This window comes from Macaca thibetana, chromosome 8 (assembly GCF_024542745.1).
Source record: "Macaca thibetana thibetana isolate TM-01 chromosome 8, ASM2454274v1, whole genome shotgun sequence".
NCBI classification, from domain to species: Eukaryota; Metazoa; Chordata; class Mammalia; order Primates; family Cercopithecidae; genus Macaca; species Macaca thibetana.
The window spans coordinates 124,156,424-124,176,878 of NC_065585.1; the positions used below are offsets into that span (position 1 = coordinate 124,156,424).

General features: G+C 44.3%; 1 protein-coding gene across 15 annotated transcripts in view; it reads left to right on the plus strand.

The window, feature by feature from the left end:
* The window catches only part of CSGALNACT1 (chondroitin sulfate N-acetylgalactosaminyltransferase 1), a 360,764-nt gene that overhangs the window by 246,533 nt on the left and 93,776 nt on the right, over nt 1-20,455 (plus strand). For 13 of the 15 annotated variants that reach the window (XM_050801850.1, XM_050801848.1, XM_050801852.1 and 10 more), the window contains one exon: nt 10,650-11,579. The exons of 1 other annotated variant lie outside the window; for it this stretch is intronic. In XM_050801850.1, coding sequence (XP_050657807.1) covers nt 10,946-11,579 — 634 coding nt within the window. In that variant the 5' untranslated portion in view covers nt 10,650-10,945. Of the gene's footprint in view, nt 1-1,431; nt 1,859-10,649; nt 11,580-20,455 lie in introns of those variants that run through there. One more of the 15 variants, XM_050801862.1, reaches the window with a different exon arrangement.

A 20,455-nucleotide genomic window follows, 5' to 3' on the forward strand; every position in this document is an offset into this window, starting at 1 on the left:
GAAATAACTGTGGTTGTAGATTCCAGCTAGAAATGGAAACTCCAGGAGTGAAGGCAGCACCTGGGCTGCTGGGACTGCCGGGGTCACTGTGTTCACGTTGATCCCCAGAAAGCAGCCACTTCCAGCATCTCGCCCCTCCTGGGGGCTCCCATCATGGAAGCCCAAGGGCCAGGCCCAAGGAGTAATGGGTGACATTCCTCCAGCCTGCCCAGAGCCTGGTCTGTGGAGGCCACACGGCTGGAGGGTCTGGTGGAATTGCTTAGAAACACCTGAATGTTGCAAAGATATTCTGCCTGGCCCCAGTTGCAGGGACAGAGCAAGGCTCACACTGGGCATGCTGGGATGGGGATTATTTATTAGGATCGTGTGAGTTTGCCTAGTTGTTAAGAGATGTGTAAACACAAATGACAGCTACATGGGGATACAAAACATTATAACTAGAGAAGCAGTGATTCATGCCATGTTTGAGGGGCCAGGCAAGTTCATAATAATATTTGAGTTCAGAAACAAGAAAAATTGGACATGTTGGGTGTAGAATGAGGAGCAGTTCTCAGCAATCAGTTCGGGGTTATGAAGGGGGTTGAACAGTATAGTCTAGTGGATAAGAATCAGATGGAGCTGGGTTTGGAGCTGGGCTCTGCTACTTGCCATCTGAGCATCTGGGGCAAGTTACTTCATTGCTTTAAGCCTCAGTTTCTGTTTCTTTAATGGGGATAATAAGATGTAGCTCATAGGATTGTTGTGAGGATTAAATGAGATAATATTTGTAAAGTACTTAGTATGAGGTCTGGCCCCAAAGTAAATGCTTGTTGAGTACTTGTAATTGTGCACAAGGGGAGGGTGCTGGAAGGCTGGTTTCATGCAGTTCTCAGTTTGGGGTGAGAACCAGCCCCAAGAGCCCCAAAGGACTCTGGGAGGCAGGTCTCTCTGCAGAGTTGGGCAGCTAACTCAGCCCCGCATGTGTGCTTGAGACAACTTACAGCTGGAAGGAGGGTCTTTATTCTGTACACCTGACTTGAGTAGCATCTTCTTATGCCAGTGTCCTGCCCTCATTGCATCCTCTGGGGTCCATGACCACCACCCATGCCAACTACCTGCCTTAGGTCCTCCTGAAACAAGGGTGGCGGTTGCAAGGAATGGGACTAGAAGGTCTGGCATAGACAGGAAGCCCCTCTCAATCAAGCCGCCTTTGTAAAGGTTTGCCAGCAAATTAAAAATCAAAATAAAACAAAAGAGGACTCGGGTCTCTTTCTTGGCCTTTCGGTGCTTGTGGTTGTGATCAGTGTGCTTTCATTTTCTGACTAGCAGGTGCCAGTTTCTTTTTGCCACATTTCCCTTTTTCTGTTTCAAGGCAGGGAAATTGAATCAGAATTCTTTTAAAAGACCAACGAGGAGCTGAGGCGCTGGAGGGTCCCTCCCAACTAGGGAATTCCTGGCTGCAAAGTCATCTGCCAGCCGGTTCTCCTGGGCTGGGTCAGTGCTGGTCCCTGGAGAACATGCTCTCTGGGCCTGGAGATACAGGGACCTCACAGGGAAGACTCAAGGAGCATCTTGAAGGCTGAGCCTAAGTCTTTTGGGTGAGGAAGGAAGGGAAGTGGGTTCTGGGTGGAGTCCTGGGCAGTTTGGTCACATGGCCTGACAGCAGGTGCTGGGGACCCCTGAGATAGAGACATTGGGGTCCAGACACAGGAAAGGCAGTCTGAGGCTGGGTTCCCGAATGAATGGGGGATCAAGGCATTATCCTGGCACTGGGGCCATGGAATCAGCCCTGTCCCAAGGACACTTGTAATGCAGTCAGAAGATCAACTACTGCAAACCTGGAGCTAGGTCTCTGTGGGGTCCAGGATGGTCCATCAGGGTGAGAAAATATTATTTAAAAATATTTTGGGCTTTATTATTTTAGATATGTTGTAAATACATAATACTACATTATAAAGCTTGTATATAATATTTTATTTTTATTTTCTTTTGGAGTCAGAGTTTTGCTCTGTTGCCCAGGCTGGAGTGCAGTGCAGTGATCTCAGCTCACTGCAAACTCCACCTCCCAGGTTCAAGTGATTTTTCTTCCTCAGCCTCTCAAGCAGCTGGGACTACAGGCATGAGCCACCACCCCGGGCTAATTCTCTTTTGCATTTTTTTTTTTTTTTGATAGAGACGGGGTTTCACCATGTTGGCCAGGCTGGTATCAAACGCCTAACCTCAAGGGATCTGCCTGCCTCAGCCTCCCTGAGCACTAGGATTACACGTGAGAGCCCCGTGCCTGGCCTGTATATAATTTTTAAATATATTGATATATGTAGTCTCTGTTCCAAAGTCATTGACTGCCTGGAATGTGCTGTTTATGTTTAATTAAAGTTTGGAGACAGCTGATCTTGAGTGTTGAGGAAAGAGGAGGAAAAGCCGTAAAACTGCTGGGGCCACCGAGGCAGCTGCCCGTGCAGATTGCTCTGTGTATAAAACCCGAGCCAGTGCCCGTGCTAAGTAGCTCAGTGTCAGGGCTGGAGGGGGTAAGGGAAGAAGGCTTCAGATCCTGTCACAGCCAACTCCAAGCTCTTGGCATTTAATTGTTGACTCCTCAGTGGGACCCCTGTCCTCTCGCTGGGATTTGGCACAAGCACCTTTTAGTGCGAACACAGTAATACTGATCTGCTTTAGTTGCTGTCAGGAACATAGCTGAAGATAAAGCACTTGGCCCATATATAGATGGTAATGAAAGTCTCAATGGAAAAAAGAAACCTGCATTCCAGAAAGATCTCTGACACCTGAAAACCCTGCTCTGAAACTTTTGGGTGGATGTGGTTTGGGGAGATGATGAGCCATTCTTATTTTCAGGTCATTTTGACTTCTTTGAAAGTATAGTCATGTCATGTGTAACATTTTGTCAATGGAACGAACACATGTGGGTAGCTCTGTAATTATAATACTATATTTTTACTGTACCTTTTCTTTGTCTAGATATGTTTAGATACACAAATACCAGAGTGGTACAGTCGACTGCAGTATTTATTAGAGCCACATGCTGTGCAGGGGTTTGTAGCCTGGGAGCACCAGGCTGTACCATGTGGCCTGGGTGTGCGGTAGATCTACCATCTAGGTTTGTGAGAGTACACTCTATGATGTTCACACAACAACAAAATTGCCTGATGATGCATCTCTCAGAACATTTTTCTTTCATTAAGTAATGGCATAACTGTGCCTCAGGCCCTGAACTAATTAAGTGTGTACAAGAGATAGATTATTGTGGACTCCAGCAGTTGTAGGTGTTGGTTGTATATACTCATTTTCTTTAAAAGAAGGCAGATGGCACTATATATATATATAGAGAGAGAGAGAGAGAGAGAAAGAAAGAGAGAGAATTCTATGAACAGAATGTACTGGGTGTAGGAGTTGGGAGCTTTAGGGTCTTTCAGTCCTTGTAGTGGTTTTCGTGTGTCTTCTATTATGTTTTGCGGTATTTTCCTTTGATGTTAAGACCTTTGCTATCCTCTTTTGTCCCACATTGTTGCCATCCTCCAATGTCCTGGGTGCCTCCATCCACCTCTAATATTCAGTGTCTAGTGCATAGTCTGGGTAGGAGATGATGGAGCGTTGAGTAGGGTGGTGGTGGAGGTAGAGATGCAAGAACTGATTTGAGATACTTTTGGAAGAGGAAGCATGTTCACGTGGTGATAAGTCTGTGGCAGAAGATGATGGAGAAGGAAGGGCTAGGGATGGTTTTCCTGCTTCTGGCTTAAGCAGCTTGGTGGGTTGTGCTGCCTTTGGCTGTAAAGACAATGGCTGGGAAGAAGGCAGACCTGCTGTGCTTCACCACATCTCGGTTAACTTGGTCCATGTGCTGTAACAGTCAACTACTTCTATGCAACACACCATTGTTGACTCTGGTTTTTGGAAACAGGGTTCCTCTAAAACATAATTACATTTTAACTTTACAGATTTCCTGAAGTCCCTGACACTTAAAAAAAAAAAAAATTTTGGATTCATGACCATTGTTCAAGAACAAAATCTTGGAGGGCTTTGGTAGAAAGCATATTGGGCTTCAAGTCAAGGATAGGTTTGAGTCCCATTTCTATACCTTGCAGGTTGTGTGGTTTTAGACGAGTCGCATAACTTCTCTAACCCTTATTTTCTCAAACTGAGAAGTGATTACAGTAATGTATTTCTGCTGCCACAAGATTATTGCATCATAGGAGATAAGGCATATTAAAACATTTTATAAAATGAAAAATAGTGTGTGGTTGAGAGATAGCATTTTTATGTAAATCTGAAGTCTGTAACCCTGTGAATTAGTTATCTATCTGTTGGAATGTAACAAATTATCCCCAGACTTAAAGTAACAAACATTTATTATCTCACAAGGTCTTAGGGTCGGGAGTCCAGGAGCAGCTTAGCTGGATAGTTTTGGTTCAGGGTTGCAATCAAGCTCTCTGGTTGCAGTCATCTTAGGCCTTAACTGTGGCTGCAGAACCCGCTTTCAAGCTCTTTCAGGGGTTGGTGGTAGGCCTGACTCTGTTCCTTGCTAGGCGTTGGTTAGCTGGAGGCTTTAGTTCCTCATCCATGTGTCCCTCCACAGGGCTGCTCACAACATAGCAGCTTGCTTGGGAGAGAGGGCACCCAAGACAGAAGCTGCAGCCTTTTACAACTTAATGTCACAAGTGCCATACCACTTCTTCTGCCATATTTGTTGGTCACTGAAATGGTTTGACTCTGTGTCCCCACCCAAATATCATTTTGAATTGTAATCCCCAGTGTTGGGGGAGGGACCTGGTGGGAGATGATTGGATCATGGGGGCAGATTTCCCACTTGCTGTTCTCATCACAGTGAGTAAGTTCTCGCAAGATCTGGTTGTTTAAAAGTGTGTAGCACTTCCCCCTTCACTCTCTCTCTTCTGCTACCATGTGAAGATACACTTGCTTTCCCTTCCACCATGATTGTAAGTTTCCTGAGGCCTCCCCAGCCATGCCTCCTGTACAGCTGTGGAACTGTGAGTCAATTAAACCTCTTTTCTTTATAAATTACCCAGTCTCACGTAGTTTTTTATAGCAGTGTGAGAACAGACTAATACAGTCACTCACATCAAGCCCCCAGTACAGTGTGGGAGCAAACACACAGTGGTATGAATACCAGGAGGCAGGGACCATTGAGGACCATCTTGGAACCTGGCTACCACACCCTGCCTACAGGAATTCAGTTGGTGTAGCGGGAATTCTAAATGAAGCCATATGTTCAAATAAAGTTTACAGTGCTAACTTTATATCCATTTTTGAGAGCATTTGAAAACTCTGAATAAGAATCCTTTCCACACACATCCAGGATGGTATGTTTATCCGAGAGATATGGCTCGAGTTTATGTTCTGTTGGTACAGCTAATCCTTTGACTGAAGGTTAGTCTGTGCCCTTGCTGTCAAAGAGCTGATTGTATGTGCCCAAGTGGAATAGACTCACACTGTGGTGTTAGGGCTTTGGTCTACCGCTTCCTGACCCCATAGACACTGCTTGTTTTTTTTCTCCATCAAGCCTTTTGGCTGTGTTGCACATGGGGTGGAGATGTCTTGCAGAATTTATTGCCACTCCTTGAATAGTTTCCTTTATCACTTACAAGGCCTGTCATTGTAGCATGTAGTGCTGCTGCCCTGGCCTCGCCAGGAAGCCACCGTCCTTTCTGCCTGCTGCTGACCCTGACAGCGTTTCATCAGCAGGGCTAGTCCTGGAGTCTTTCTTGATTTATGAGCTTCTTGTGGACATTACTAGGCATATCTTGGCAGAGTACACAGCTCTCGTGACCAAAATGTTCACTGAAATCTGCAGAGTGAAATGCTTACACCCAAACTAAGAGCACCTTCTGTCCTAGTCATAGAAATCCCGGTATGCACTGGCCACATTTGGGTTAAGTCTTAGGCTCTGAAACAAACCTGACTACCTTCGTTTTACCTTCTGAGATGAAATGGTAAACGGTACCTGTAACTACTTGGATATCTTATCTTGACAAATATTGATAACACATAACATTTATCTTAAGCTTTTGTCATTTTAAAATGTATTATGTTTGTACTTTTCCAATCCTCCCATCTCCCACTCCTCACCCGTACATTTGGTCGGTGGGAACATGACATTAACATTTTATATCTATTTTAATGGCATTTGTCTGTTTGGGGCTCAAATTATAGTTATTTGAAAGGACGTCAGTTCCTCTACAAGCTAGTAAGTTTGTTGAGGTTGGGATTTGTTCTTGGTTCACCTTTTCATCTTCTGTAACTTTTTATACAGTGCATTGAACATACTAGGTGCTTAATGCCTATTTGTTGTATGGATAAATAAAGACAGAATCCTAGATAGAGTGGACTGAGACTGTCATCTGTTATTTGGCCATTGCTATGTTATTTGGAGGTTGTTTCTGGGTCTCAGATTGGAGTGAGCCCTAAAAGCATTGCTCTGCAGGGGTCTTTTGCCTTCACAGAAGACCACGAAGAAGGCTTCGTCCTGTTGTTTTGTTGCCCAGAGATTGTAAGAATGGCAGGCAAGGCATTGCGCTTGGATATCTTCTTCATTCAAATCAATAAATCCACAGTTTCAGACATGATGCATCACAGATCCATCACTGGGGGTTTGGCCAGGGACAGGAAAGTATTAGGCAAAACAGTTCATAAGGATGAACATTTAAAAATGGCAGAGTCAATAAACCGGATGAGCACGAGGATTTTCTACAGTTAAAAATAAATAAATAACCCGGGAATATGCATCTCCCTTCTTCCAAGGGTCCTAAAATTTGTTGTTGACAGGGACTCCTTGCTCTCCACTCTCTCCATCCCGCAGTCACCCCCAAGAGATTGAGCTGGTCTAAAAATCTGGGTGCCTTCCTAACTTCTTAAAATAGTAGCTCATTGCCGCTGTGATCACATGAAGCTGTATTTTCACTGTCATCTCTAACTTCTAGTAGTGCTTGGTAATTACACAGTGGTTTCCATCTGCAAGTCTGTGAACACATACATGTTAGCTCTTCAATTCTCCTACTGCTGCTAAGAGAAGGAGACTGCACAGAGCTTTTGTGGCTTAGGTATATATTGGTCCAGTTATATCTCATCAAGGTGGTTTTTCATGAAGGTAGCAGAGGTGGTAAGGTGACATCCTTTTTTTTTTTGAGACAGAGTCTTGCACTGTTGTCCAGGCTGGAGTGCAATGTTGCAATCTCAGCTCACTGCAACCTCTGCCTCCCGGGTTGAAGCAATTCTCGTGCCTCGGCATCCACATTAGCTAGGATTACACGCCGCGCGTGCCACCATGCCTAATTTTTGTATTTTTAGTAGAGGCGGGGTTTTGCCATGTTGGCCAGGCTGGTCTTGAACTCCTGACCTCAAGTGATCTGCCCGTCTTGGCCTCCCAAAGTGTTGGGATTACAGGTGTGAGCCACCGCGCCTGGCCAACACCCAGTTTTAAGAATGATGTTTTGTGCTACCAAAGGAAAAGCTTCAAGTCTTTATAGAAGCAAGAATCCGAAGGATAAAAGCCACTCCTGACTTCAGGAAGCAGATACTCCCAGCCTCTTCAGTATAACCAGTTGTGAAGCTTTTGATTACAGATGAGATTGCTGGAACGGTTCAGAAATATTTTGTCTGTTAAAGAATGGAGTTTTGTTTCCGACACGTGTTACCTACTTCTGGCATTTCAAAGGAAAAACGGATCACTGCCTCCTTGGTGGCAATTCTTATGGCTTTTTGTTATTTCTATAAAAAATGCCCATTCTTCCTAAAAATCTGTCTTTTCCACTTTTGCTCCTTTTCTCCAAAGAGTGGAATACCAAATAACTTTGAAATTTATACTCGTGAATTTCAAAAGCCAAACTAGATCTTGAAGAAAATTATAGAACAGAACAAAAAGATATTCTAGTTTTAAATTTTCAAATCACAGATTTAGTTTTCAAATGGCATAGAGTTAACCAACATGATTTTCATCTTTTATGCAAATACAACAATTTTATTAGAAAACTCGGAGAGAAAACTGCATAATTTAAGTTTCGAGAACACAACAAAATGTGTTGACTATTCCAATTTTGTTTTTTGATTTGCTTGTTTTGTCTTTAGTGACAACGTATTTAAAGTAGGAGTCTTGAAAGTGGCAGAATAGCATGATAACATGTCTTCACTGGTAATTTAATACTTGGATATAATGAGTTTATCTGAGAGACTTCATTAGAAACAGCAAGGTGCCTGAACACCAAAGCTGAGCTGTTTTCAATCACAGAATTATAGTAATTATACAAATCCCAAGATTTTCATCAGATGGAAAAGGCTTCCAGGGCTAAACATGCACTTTAAACCTAGCACTAATAACTGTGTGTTGTTCTAAATTACAGTAGAGAGGATCCTTGGGCCAAAGGAAATATTAGAATGTTAAGTGTTGAATTTCTCAGAAAAGTTGAGAAATAAACTATTTTGATAGCATAGTGACATCACTAAGAGGCACATCTCCTCGGTAATAGAAGAGGAATTGTTATGTAGACATAGTGCATAGCAAGTGAATATTCAAGTAAAGTCAAGGAGGTTGTTAACATTCTGTCTTTGAGAGGAACATTTCTCTCTTTTCTCCCAAGGGTCCTGAATGTGCTAATTGACTGGGCTGGGCTCTTCTTCTCATTGGTAAATAGGATAGGCTACCAGTAAATGAGATGATTTTTGGCCCGGAATCTGGCTTTCTGAGCTGGATGAAGACTGTATAAAGAATAATTTAGTTACGAGGATTACTTAAAGTGACAAGTTTTTGTGAAATGGCAAAAGCATGATACCCTCAGGGAGCATGTTTGTGATGTTTGTGAGTTAAGTGATGTAGAAAGATGCATCTAGGAGGGCCGGGCACGGCGGCTCACACCTGTAATCCCAGCACTTTGGGAGGCCAAGGTGGGCAGATCACGAGGTTAGGAGATGGAGACCATCCTGGCCAACATGGTGAAACCCCATCTCTACTAAAATACAAAAACATTAGCTGGGCATGGTGATGTGTGCCTGTAGTCCCTGCTACTCAGGAGGCTCAGGCAGGGGAATAGCTTGAACCCGGGAGGCAGAGGTTGCAGTGAGCCAAGATCACACGACTACATTCCAGCCTGACAAAAGAGCGAGACTCTGTCTCAACAAAAAAAAAAAAAAAAAAAAAAGAAAAGAAAGAAAGATGCATCTAGGAAGGTTTCATTAAAATGTCCCTAGACAAGAAGTTCTATTCAGTCTATTTTCCATTAATCATTCTTTTTTTGTTTGTTTGTTTTTCTGGCTAAGATGGGTAGAGGAAGACAAGGAAAAGGGATTAAGGAAGGAGCACATCTGAAAAGGAGTGTGCTGTGGAAATGTCCATGATGAGTGGAGGACGAGGAAGGGTGACCCCAGGGGGAAATGAAGAAGGCAGTCAGACTGGCTTCTCATTTATCGAGATTGAAAGTTGAGGTGCAGAGTGTGTGAAAGGTCCTGGGACCTGTCTGAGTATTTCTTATGAAGGATCAGGACACAGAATTCCTCACAGACACTGGAGCAGAGATATAACTGGGATTTGGGTCCCAAAAGGACAGTATTTCTGATTCTGATCTCTCTTCTTCTCCCAACCTCATCTCTTCTATGATAAATTCATCTTCTCTTGTCTGCAAGCAGAATCGAAGAGTTAGCTGGAACCACTGTCTCCTGATCCCTTCTGGATGTGTTACCGTCCACATTTATTATTTGTATATTTGAACCTCTGGATGCTTCCCCAGTTCCTCAGCAGAAAGCTTGGAACCATGTTGATCCCCTTTCAGGCCTGCTCTGAGTGAGTGCACACAGGTGAATGCATGTGGGCTCACTTGGCTGCATCCACACCTGCTGGAAGGCTTAGTTCGTTCTTGCCGCTCTAAAGGAATACCTGAAGCTATGTAACTTACAAAGAAAAGAGGTTTATCTGGCTTGCAGTTCTGCAGGCTGTACAGGAAGCATGGCGCCAGCATCTGCTTCTGATGAGAGCCTCAGGCTGCTTCCACTCACGGTGGAAGGTGACAGGCAGCAGGCATTATATGGTGGGAGCACAAGGGAGTGGGGATAGAGAGAGACAAAGCGCCAGGCTCTTTTCAACAGGTTCTCATGGGAGCTAAGAGTGCCAACTCACTCCAGCAAGAATGGCACCAAGCCATGCCTGAGGGATCCACCCCCATGATCCAGGCACCTCCCACCAGGCCCCACTTCCCAACACTGGGGGTCACATTTCAGCATAAGACTTGGAGGGGCCAAACAAACACAGCACAGGCTCTGGCCAAGTAGTCCCCTGCCGGCAACTCCAATGTCATTAACATTTTTGCTTTTCTCCCTTTAACCATCAGAACGTGTGCCACTAGGCAGAAATTACAAGATACAGAAAAATGGAAGCAGAAAGATGACTCGTAATCTTTCCATCTGGAGAGAATTATTGTTCACATTTTGCCATTTTCCTTTCAATCTTTTTCTGTGTCCTTTGTTGCTTATTTGCATTACATTGCAGATGTGCATTTGTGTTCTGATTTATACACATTTAACAATACTTAATCATCTATCATAGGCATTTTCCATAACTCTCACAGGAGATCTGTTGGATATTGATTGCCATAGGGAGCATGATGGAGTCGTTGTCTTGATTAAGTGTTGCTGTCATTTGTGTTTCTTCCCAGGTCCCCTCTTGCTGTTGGCTGCACATCAGGAAGGCTATGATGGGAATGAAGGTGAAAACTTGGAGATTTCACTTAAGTCATTGCTTCTGCCTGGAAGATCATCCTTTAAAAGTAGAGAAGCTGCTCTGTGTGGTGGTTAATTCCAAGAGGCAGAACTCATTCTAGAAGGAAATGGATGCAAGCAGCTCCGGGGGCCCCAAAAGCATGCTTCCTGTGGTCTAGCCCAGGGAAGCCCTTCCGTGGGGACCTTGGCTTCCAGGGATGCCACCGGTTCTGGACGCATGGCTGATTCCTGAATGATGATGGTTCGCCGGGGGCTGCTTGCGTGGATTTCCCGGGTGGTGGTTTTGCTGGTGCTCCTCTGCTGTGCCATCTCTGTCCTGTACATGTTGGCCTGCACCCCAAAAGGTGACGACGAGCAGCTGGCACTGCCCAGGGCCAACAGCCCCACGGGGAAGGAGGGGTACCAGGCCATCCTGCAGGAGTGGGAGGAGCAGCACCGCAACTACGTAAGCAGCCTGAAGCGGCAGATAGCGCAGCTCAAGGAGGAGCTGCAGGAGAGGAGTGAGCAGCTCAGGAACGGGCAGTACCAAGCCAGTGATGCTGCTGGCCTGGGGCCGGACAGGAGCCCCCCAGAGAAAACCCAGGCCGACCTCCTGGCCTTCCTGCACTCACAGGTGGACAAGGCAGAGGTGCACGCTGGTGTCAAACTGGCCACGGAGTATGCAGCAGTGCCTTTTGATAGCTTTACTCTACAGAAGGTGTACCAGCTGGAGACTGGCCTTACCCGCCACCCCGAGGAGAAGCCCGTGAGGAAGGACAAGCGGGATGAGTTGGTGGAAGCCATTGAATCGGCCTTGGAGACCCTGAACAATCCTGCAGAGAACAGCCCCAACCACCGTCCTTACACAGCCTCTGATTTCATAGAAGGTTAGCATTTTGTGAACTGGGGGGAAAGGAGAAGAAAACGAATTGGGGAGTCCTGGCACCCAGGCAGGTTCCAGCTGCAGGAGGCTGGCAGCTGGCTCTGGGATGGCTGGTGGAAAGTTTTATGTGTGTGACACCAAAAGGTACGGCATGGCTTTATATTTTTCAGAAACATCTGTTTCCACTTACTTTCTCATGGAAACCACAGTCATTGAGTGGACAGTTTCATTGTTCCTTGGCAGAAGAAGGTAGAACTTCTTGCTTTCATTTTTAAAATAGATAAACATAAAACTTTGAAACCCAAATAAAATATGACGGCATTTTTATTTTAGCCCTTCTCACAGGCACTTCTAGTAACTGGACTTGGTTAGCAAACCCATGAACAGAATAATAACAAGCACATGTTATTGCACGGACATTGTGCCAGCCACACTTTTTTTGTTTTTTGTTTTTTTGTTTTGTTTTGTTTTGTTTTTGAGACGGAGTCTCGCTGTCTTGCCCGGGCTGGAGTGCAGTGGCCGGATCTCAGCTCACTGCAAGCTCTGCCTCCTGGGTTCACGCCATTCTCCTGCCTCAGCCTCCCTAGTAGCTGGGACTACAGGCGCCCGCCACCACGCCTGGCTAGTTTTTTGTATTTTTTAGTAGAGACGGGGTTTCACCGTGTTAGCCAGGATGGTCTCCATCTCCTGACCTCGTGATCCGCCCGTCTCAGCCTCCCAAAGTGCTGGGATTACAAGTTTGCGCCACCACGCCCGGCCTGTGCCAACCACATTTATTCTTTTCCCTTGTAACGACCCCATTAAGGAATGAGGAAATGGAGGTGTAGTTTAATTAATTAAATACCTAAAGTTGCTCAGCTAACAAGTGACAGAACCAGGATTTGAACCCTGGAAGTCTTAACTTCAGAGTCTGTCTCCTTAACCTCTACGTTATATCTATGTACAGATTGTCAAAGCACATGGAAACTAGTGAGATGATGGCTCATCTTTTTTACACGGGTGTAGGACAGCCTAGTGTTAATTTGTGTTTGTGTCTAATTTTAGAAGACAGCCTTGTCCAGTTTCTTGAAAGTTGATGTCTTCTTATCTATTGTTACTGGTTCAAAAATCAACTAATAATTTGGGAAAAGAAGTAGATTCAAGGGCATCTAGTCTTTCCCCATTTCTGAATAGAATATAATTCATCTTGCCCAGAAATACAGCTGTGTCCACCTAACCCTACTCCTTACCCAGAAATATAGCTGTGTCCACCTAACCCTACTCCCTACTTTGGTTATACAACCACTGTCTCACGGGCCTACAGGCAAAACTGACTCTTTCTTCCAATAAAAAACCCTCCTGCTGCTGTTTCTGCCTGTGTTCTTTGGATACTTTCTTCTTTTATGCTTTTTTAGACCTGATATGTGAACCATAAATTGTTGCAATTTTAGCGTATCATCAGTTTTTATTTGCCTAGAGCCAGGTAAAGAAATCTTTTACAAGATCGTCTTTGGTGTGAGATAAAAAAAAAAAAAAACAACAAAACACATCTCATTTATATGAAACAGTAAAAATGTCTAGAATGTTCAGGACATTTGACAGTATGACCACATGGTAAGCACACAGTAAGAGTTCAAAATAGAATGATGATGGTGCAACATCACATTTTATAGTACTTTACAGTTTATAAAGCATTTCCACATGTATTAGTTTACTAGCCAACCCCCAGGGAAAATCATTAAACATCATTAAAAATAAATCCTGGTTGTCACTCTCCCTGGGGTGTGCTACATAGAACTGCCCCTATACAGAGCAATTTCAAAAGAACTTGATTGCAAATCAGCGTCTGCAATTTGGAATGTGTGACCTTGTGATGTTCAGTCTGCATTCGTATTTGAAATCTATCTGCTATTCTATGCACAGTAGTTTAAAACATAAGGCCTATCTTTCTCAATCAGCAGTGACGCCAGCCTCTTGCCCCTGAGTATATTTGCTCTGAGGCTTGGCTGACCTTCTTTTAGAGACAGTGACATCATAGTTACTCAATGTTGATTTCATGGGCAGCTCTCAGCTTTTTCAAGGCAGATCAATCCATATGTATCTTCCACATTTGGTGAAAGTCTAGTCAACTGTTTTTGTCTGATGAGTAAATAAAAGCAAACACTTGCAATATATTTATAGAGATTGCACTATCATAAGGAGTTTATTTCATTTTGAAAAATGTTATCAATAACACAAGATTGTGGAGACAATCTTTTATAGTCACAGGAAGCAGGGCCTTGTGAAAGATTCTACAGGTCAGAGGAAGCTGCAGGGGTGATAGAATTAAATGCAGTATAAGGAGTAGCTTTGAGAATAGTGATGTTTCAGAACAAAGTGGGATTCCTGGCACTACAAGAATTCTATCATCAACTGGGTGACCATTTGGCCAGGAGGTTATAAATGATGATCCAACTTCAGAGAGGTGATCGGACTGAATTACATTTGGGGACCTTTTCAATCCTGGTTCACAGTTCTTTGATCCATACCTAGTTAAGGAGAAAGAAGGGAATGGAAAGGTCTTGTTTGAGATTTGTCTTCTGTAATGAGCTACAGCAAGTGACAGGACTTTATAAGGGTGAAATTTATCTTTAAAATAACTTCTTTGGGTTCCTAACCTTAGAGTGATTTGAGGTTTTGGGTTTCAGTAATCCAAAGTCGAAGCGATTTCTCAAAAGTTCATGGGAAAACTTGGTTAGAAACAGGAGTTCTCCACACTTTGAGAGTTCCAAACGAAGAACAAATTTGCTGAACCCTGAAGTAGTATGACAAAGATGGGGATTCTTTGTATTTAAAAAATAACAAGAAAAGTCCAAGGCATGCTTGCAGACGATCCTAGTTATATAAAACTTAAGGCTAATTGTGAGAGAAATGGCATGATGACGCAAGCTTGGGAAGCTATGATTTTGACCAAGACCCTTAAGCTCCTTGAGACTCAGTTTCCTAATCTGTCAACAAGAGACTTAACATATATGTCCTCTGTGGCCCTACCCAGCCCAGCATTCTGGTCTCTCTTGCCTGCAAAATACAAAGCTTTTCTCCATAGCTTTGCCAAACCACCATCTCTCAGAGATACTCTGCCATCCAGCCTGCCGGGTGATCCAGGCAGGACAAGCCACCTTCCCTTTGGTATCCTCCTCTATAAAAGGAAGGAATCAGATACGTTACTTATAAGGTCTGGTCTCTCTGTGGCCACTTTCTACAGTTCTGTGAAGCTTACAGAGGAAAAATAACACACAGATGTCTAATTTATCTATATTTATTTCATTATTATCTATCCTCAAAACACAGAGGAAGTGATTTTTGTCTCTTTTTTCCCTTTCCCCAGATGTTCCATTGGCACTGATTTTTGTGTTGGATTCTTACATAAGCGCACTAATTTTTTACAACCATCTGGGTAGAGAAGTGAGAGTAGAGATGGGGTCAATTCCTGTGCTCCACTGTTTATCTCAAGTACACAGAAAATCCCTTTTTCTGTTTGTGGTTTAGTTATTCCTTCAGTATAGGATATACAAACTAATCCTGAGATCTAAGTGGCACATATTTTGGCTCTGATTTCCTGTTTTTAAATAGATCCCTTGAACCTAAGTTTGACATCATCCCGTCAAACGAATTAGCTTTCCAAACGCTCTTTCACAATCCAAACATCTGATAATGTGACTCTTAAGTGAGGCATTTGTGTCTACCATCTCCATGGGTTTGCTCTTCTGTCACCAGCCTGTGTGGCTCATCCTCCTCCAGCCTCTGCAGGGTTAGTAGTGTGGTGAGAGTGGGCTAGATGCAAAAGGATTGATTATGAGATGAGATGGAACCTAAGCTGTGTTCCACACGAAAGTGAAGGCTTTGGGGGTGCTCTGCTTTGAATGTGTCCCCTCCAAAATTCAGATGTTGCCAATGTGATAGCATTAAGTGTTGGGGCCTTTAAAAGATGATTATTAGGCCATGAGGGCTCCTCTCTCATATATATAAGGAATTAAGGCCTATGTAAAAGAGTAAAAGAGGTTCTATGTAGCATTTGGTAGCTTGCCCTTACTCTTTTTTTTTTTTTTTTTTTTTTTTTTTTGAGACGGAGTCTCACTCTGTGGCCCAGGTTGATTCAATCTCAGCTCACTGCAACCTCCATCTCCCGGGTTCAGGGGATTCTCCTGCCTCAGTCTCCTGAGCAGGTGGGACTACAGGCTCACACCATTTTGCCTGGCTAATTTTTGTATTTTTAGTAGAGATGGGCTTTCACCATGTCGGCCAGGCTGATCTCAAACTCCTGATCTCAAGTGATCAGCCTGTCTCAGCCTCCCAAAGTGCTGGGATTACAGGTGTGAGCCATTGCGCCCAGCCTCTGCCCTTATGCCTTTTTATCCTGGGAGGACACTTCATTCCTCTCCTCTGGAGGTTACAGCCCTTACCAGACAACTGAGCCTGCCTGTGCCTTGATCTTGGACTTCCCGGCCTCCGTAACTGTGAGAAAATAAATTTCTGTTCTTTGTAAATAACCTAGCCTCAGGTTGTTTGTTGTAGCAGCACACAATGGACTAAGAGGGCACCCTGAGATATGTTTTAAAGCAAAGACACAGACAGATAGCTATAAACACTTATTAGCAGGCTGTACAGTCAATGCCAACCTCCTGATACTCTACAACAAACACCTCACGGGGATAGTGAGTTTTTACTTCACTTGTTGCGGTGTATCACTAAGTAGTCTCTAAGGAACGCTCTGTGACCACTTGGCTAAAGCTTCTCTGGATGAGTCAAATAGAATTTCAGGTCCTGCGTGCTTGGTGAGCAATGTGCTGGGGATGTTAGCAGACAGGAAGTGGGTCCTTATGTCAGTGTGCCATTTCAGTGATAGCAACTTTGTGACTCGCAGTGCATATCATAAGACAGCCTTCCAGGTGCATTCTGGACATTCGAGAGGTATCTGGACATCTTGGTGCAGAAATAAGGAAAAGTGGGGATTCTCCATAGTGGTGGGTCTCACTTGCATTTGCGGTATAGTGGGAGGAGACTCACAGGCAGGACAGTAAAAGGGCATCAGGGTCTGAGTTAGGCATGGGAACTCTGAGCCAGCATCCCCAGGGAAGCCAGGGTGGCAGAACCGGGGTCCTCCTCACTGTCATTTCACTGTGTTCTGGAACAACCCAGTGGTTTATTCTCCATTGTGGAGAAGGCCTGTGTGATATGAGGTTCCTCTCTCACCAGGCCCCTTTATCCTTTTACTGCTCTCAAATATCTCCATGCGTTTGCTGATGCTTTAAGTCCCTATAAGGAAGGATAAATGCTTTTCATTCTAAAATTAGAGATAAGAGACTTAAATGCATGTACATGGCTTGAGGCTGTACTTTGTAGAATGAATCCCTCCTTGTGGTGATGGTGAGAAAAGAGTAGCCCAGTCTTGGATTTCTAGCAACTGCCAGGAATCCAGCTCCCAGGCCTCCCATCAGGATCCTGCAACCCAAAGAGCCCCATGCTAGAATTAATGTTCATCTGTCTCAGAATTGACATTGTTAATTGTGTTTAAGGGGCCCCACATTTTCATTTTGCACTGGGCCCTGTAAACTGTATAGCTGGTCCTACCTCCAAGGTGGAGGGGACAGAAGGAAGAGGTCAAGGAAAAGGAATATGGAATTATGAGTCTAACAGTACATTCCTGATACCTTTGCTGAGGACCAGCTCTGTTGACCATGGACTGGGGAAGATGGAGCCTGTGCACAGAGCATTTTGTTGCAACTGCAGAAACTGGCAAATCTGGCCTTGCGTTGTGGTGATTTTGCTGTTAACTGTATTATCCCTATTCAAAACAATTTAGTTCCCAGGGAAAAAACATTCATTATTTGTTTGTTTTTATTATTTATTTATTTTTGCCCGGAAGGTTGCACTTATTCACCATACATTATGTGAGTGCTCACTATGTTCCAAGAACTGTTTTAGGCCCCAAACACACAAAGCTGAATCAGGCCCAGTCCTTATTTCAAGAATTTTGCAGTCTGGTGGTAGATGCAGACACTTATGACACCATATGGTAAATGCTATGATAGAGGTATGTCTTGGAGATTTTGTGACTATAATGAAGGGGCATCTACCCAAGCCCAGAATACAGGACAGGCTTCCTAGAAGAGATGGGTGAGTCAGAGGATTTGGGGGTTTTTAATTCTGCTTTGTTTGTTTGTTTTTGAGACAGGGTCTCACTCTGTTGCTCAGGCTGGTGTGCAGTGGCACAATCATTGCTCATTGCAGCCTCAATTTCCTGGGCTCAGGTGATTCCCTCACCTTGGCCTTTGGAGCAGCTGAGCTACAGGTGTACACCACCATGCCCAACTAATTTTTTAAACATCTTCATAGTGATGGGGTCTCACAGTATTTCCCAGGCTGGTCTTGAGCTCCTGGCCTCGAGTGATCCTCCCGCCTTGGCATCCCAAAGCATTGAGATTACAGGCATGAGCCACTGCATCCAGCCCTTTTTGTTTGTTTAATGGAGATATCACTATTCTTCCTGGCTTATGTTTCCTATTAAGAATATATTATGAGAGACAATTTGTGATGTTATGGGAGGTCAAAGATGAAGGAACTTGAGTTTATCTGGAGTGGTCAGGAAAGGCTTAGGGGAAAGAGGAGTTCTGGCTGGGTTGTACACAAATTGGAAGGACGTGTGTTCTGTGTGAGTTGAAGCTGGTGCAGGCTTAGGAGGGCAGATGGGCAGGCAAAGAGCCACCTGCACATGAATGATGCAGTCCCATTAGTATGGCAGGCACTGCTGCTCATCCTCTCCCATCTCACCTGTGTTGGGTAGGAGGCATTGTTGGGAAAGGATGGAATTTTTTTAATCAGCATCCAAGTTTTTCCTCAGTTACGGTTGTGGATGTGGTTTTTCACCGAGGCTTAATCAACATGCGTGTTTGGGGCTAGAAAAGGAGGAGAAAGCCAGGTCTCATGCTTGAAAGACCTGGTAACCTGCCTCAGGGAGGAGACAGAACTCTGAATTGTGAACCATCAGTTCTGAGACAGGTCTCAGTTAATTCAGAAAGTTGATTTTGCCACGGTTGTGGATGTGCGCCCGTTGACACAGCCTGAGGAGGTTCTCATGACAGGCGCCCAAGGTGGTCAGGGCACGGTTTGGTTTTATACATTTTAGGGAGACATGAGACATCAATCAACATATGTAGGATGAACATTAGTTCGATCTGGAAAGACAGGACAACTCAAAGCAAAGGTGGTAAGACTCAAAGCAGGGAGGGGCCTTCCAGGTCTTACATATGTAAGAGATAAATGGTTGTATTCTTTTGGGTTTCTGATTAGCCTCTCCAAAGTAGGCAATTGGATATGCATTTATCTCAGAGAGCAGAGGGGTGACTTTGAATAGATTGGGAGGTAGGCTGGCCCTGAGTAGTTCACAGCTTGACTTTTCTCTTTAGCTTAGTGATTTGGGGGCCCGAGGATTTATTTTCCTTTCACAGAATGATCCAGGATTCAGTGGAGGAAATTGACCCTTGGCGCAGGGAGTTTCAGAATTGGTGGCCGGATGCTCACTACCTGGTCAGGGAAGATGTTGGGGGAGGCGGGACCTGTGTTCGTCTTGAAGGATGAAAGGGCTTTACCGGTGAGGCAGTGAGAAGGGCAGCAGAGGGCAGGGTGCCAGAAAGTAGACTGATTCAGGAATAGGATTCTGGTGTAGGGTTTGGAATGAGATCAGCATGACCAGCAAGCAGGACCCAGAGTCACTGGGGAATGTACCTCACGAGTGCTGTGGAATCCTCTAGATCTGGAGAGCCATTATAGTTTAAAAGTTCTTCCTTCCTAGGAGAGGCAGTGAGCTCAGCTTCTGGGTTCCAAAGAGCCCCTTGCCTCCTCCCGTTTGCTGTGGTTACCTGGTGCCCAAGGAATTGCAGCATCCTGGAGATCCCGGCGGTCAGTGGGGATTGCTGAGGTTGATGCAGCTGATCTTGTGTCTGTGTATCAAGCCTTATTTCCAACATTTCACTAGCACTATCAGATTTAATCCCCTCTTCTACCAGTGAGGTGGACCCTCGCATTATCTCCACTTTATCTATGTGTAATAGGAAGTTCAAATCAGTTAACTAACATTTCTGTGGTTCCCCTGCTCAGTGACAGGACCAAGACTGGAAAGCTGTCTCTGCTCTCCGCCTTAGATCTCAGCCCCCACTGTGCCATCTCTTATGCTCTGAAGGTCTCTGAACAAATACACTCTTCTCTGGTATCAGCATGATGTAGGGAAATCCTGTAAAAACACAACCAGCACGTGCAAACACCTTGGGGAGAGGTCCCACACTGGTGAGTTGTATACAACTTTCTTGGGAAGAAGTTTTGGTGGGAAGAAAAGGAAAAGCATGCAGTCTTGGAGGAAACAGCAGAAAGAGGCACAGGGAGAAGATGCTGAAGACGAATTTATTAACTTAATCAGGGGACGAACATGTGATGTCCAGGAGCCTTTAGCAGGAAAAGCATTATTTCAACTCCTCAGACACTGCGTCCATTTTATTTTTTAGTTTTTTGGTTTGTTTGTTTGTTTTGCCTCATCTTAAGTTTCTTACAACGCTGTGCTTGTTTCAGAGTCATTACAACATTATGGGCAAATGTGAAAGAGTCAGGAGAAAATATTGAACTCAAAACACCCAGTTGATTAAGGTTACAGAGTGGGTTGGCTTGCTTGTCCATTCCTTAAGCAAAGAGACAGGGTTTACAGTTCTGTGATATTCTCCAAAATATAATACTTTATGTAAGTTTGGATTTTATATAAATCCACAGTGTAGGCAGTCTTGGAAGACTCCACGATCTGGATGGACCTAATGTACTTTTTCAACTTCATTTCCTACTGCACCTTCCTAACCTTCTCCACCTGCTGCTGAATGA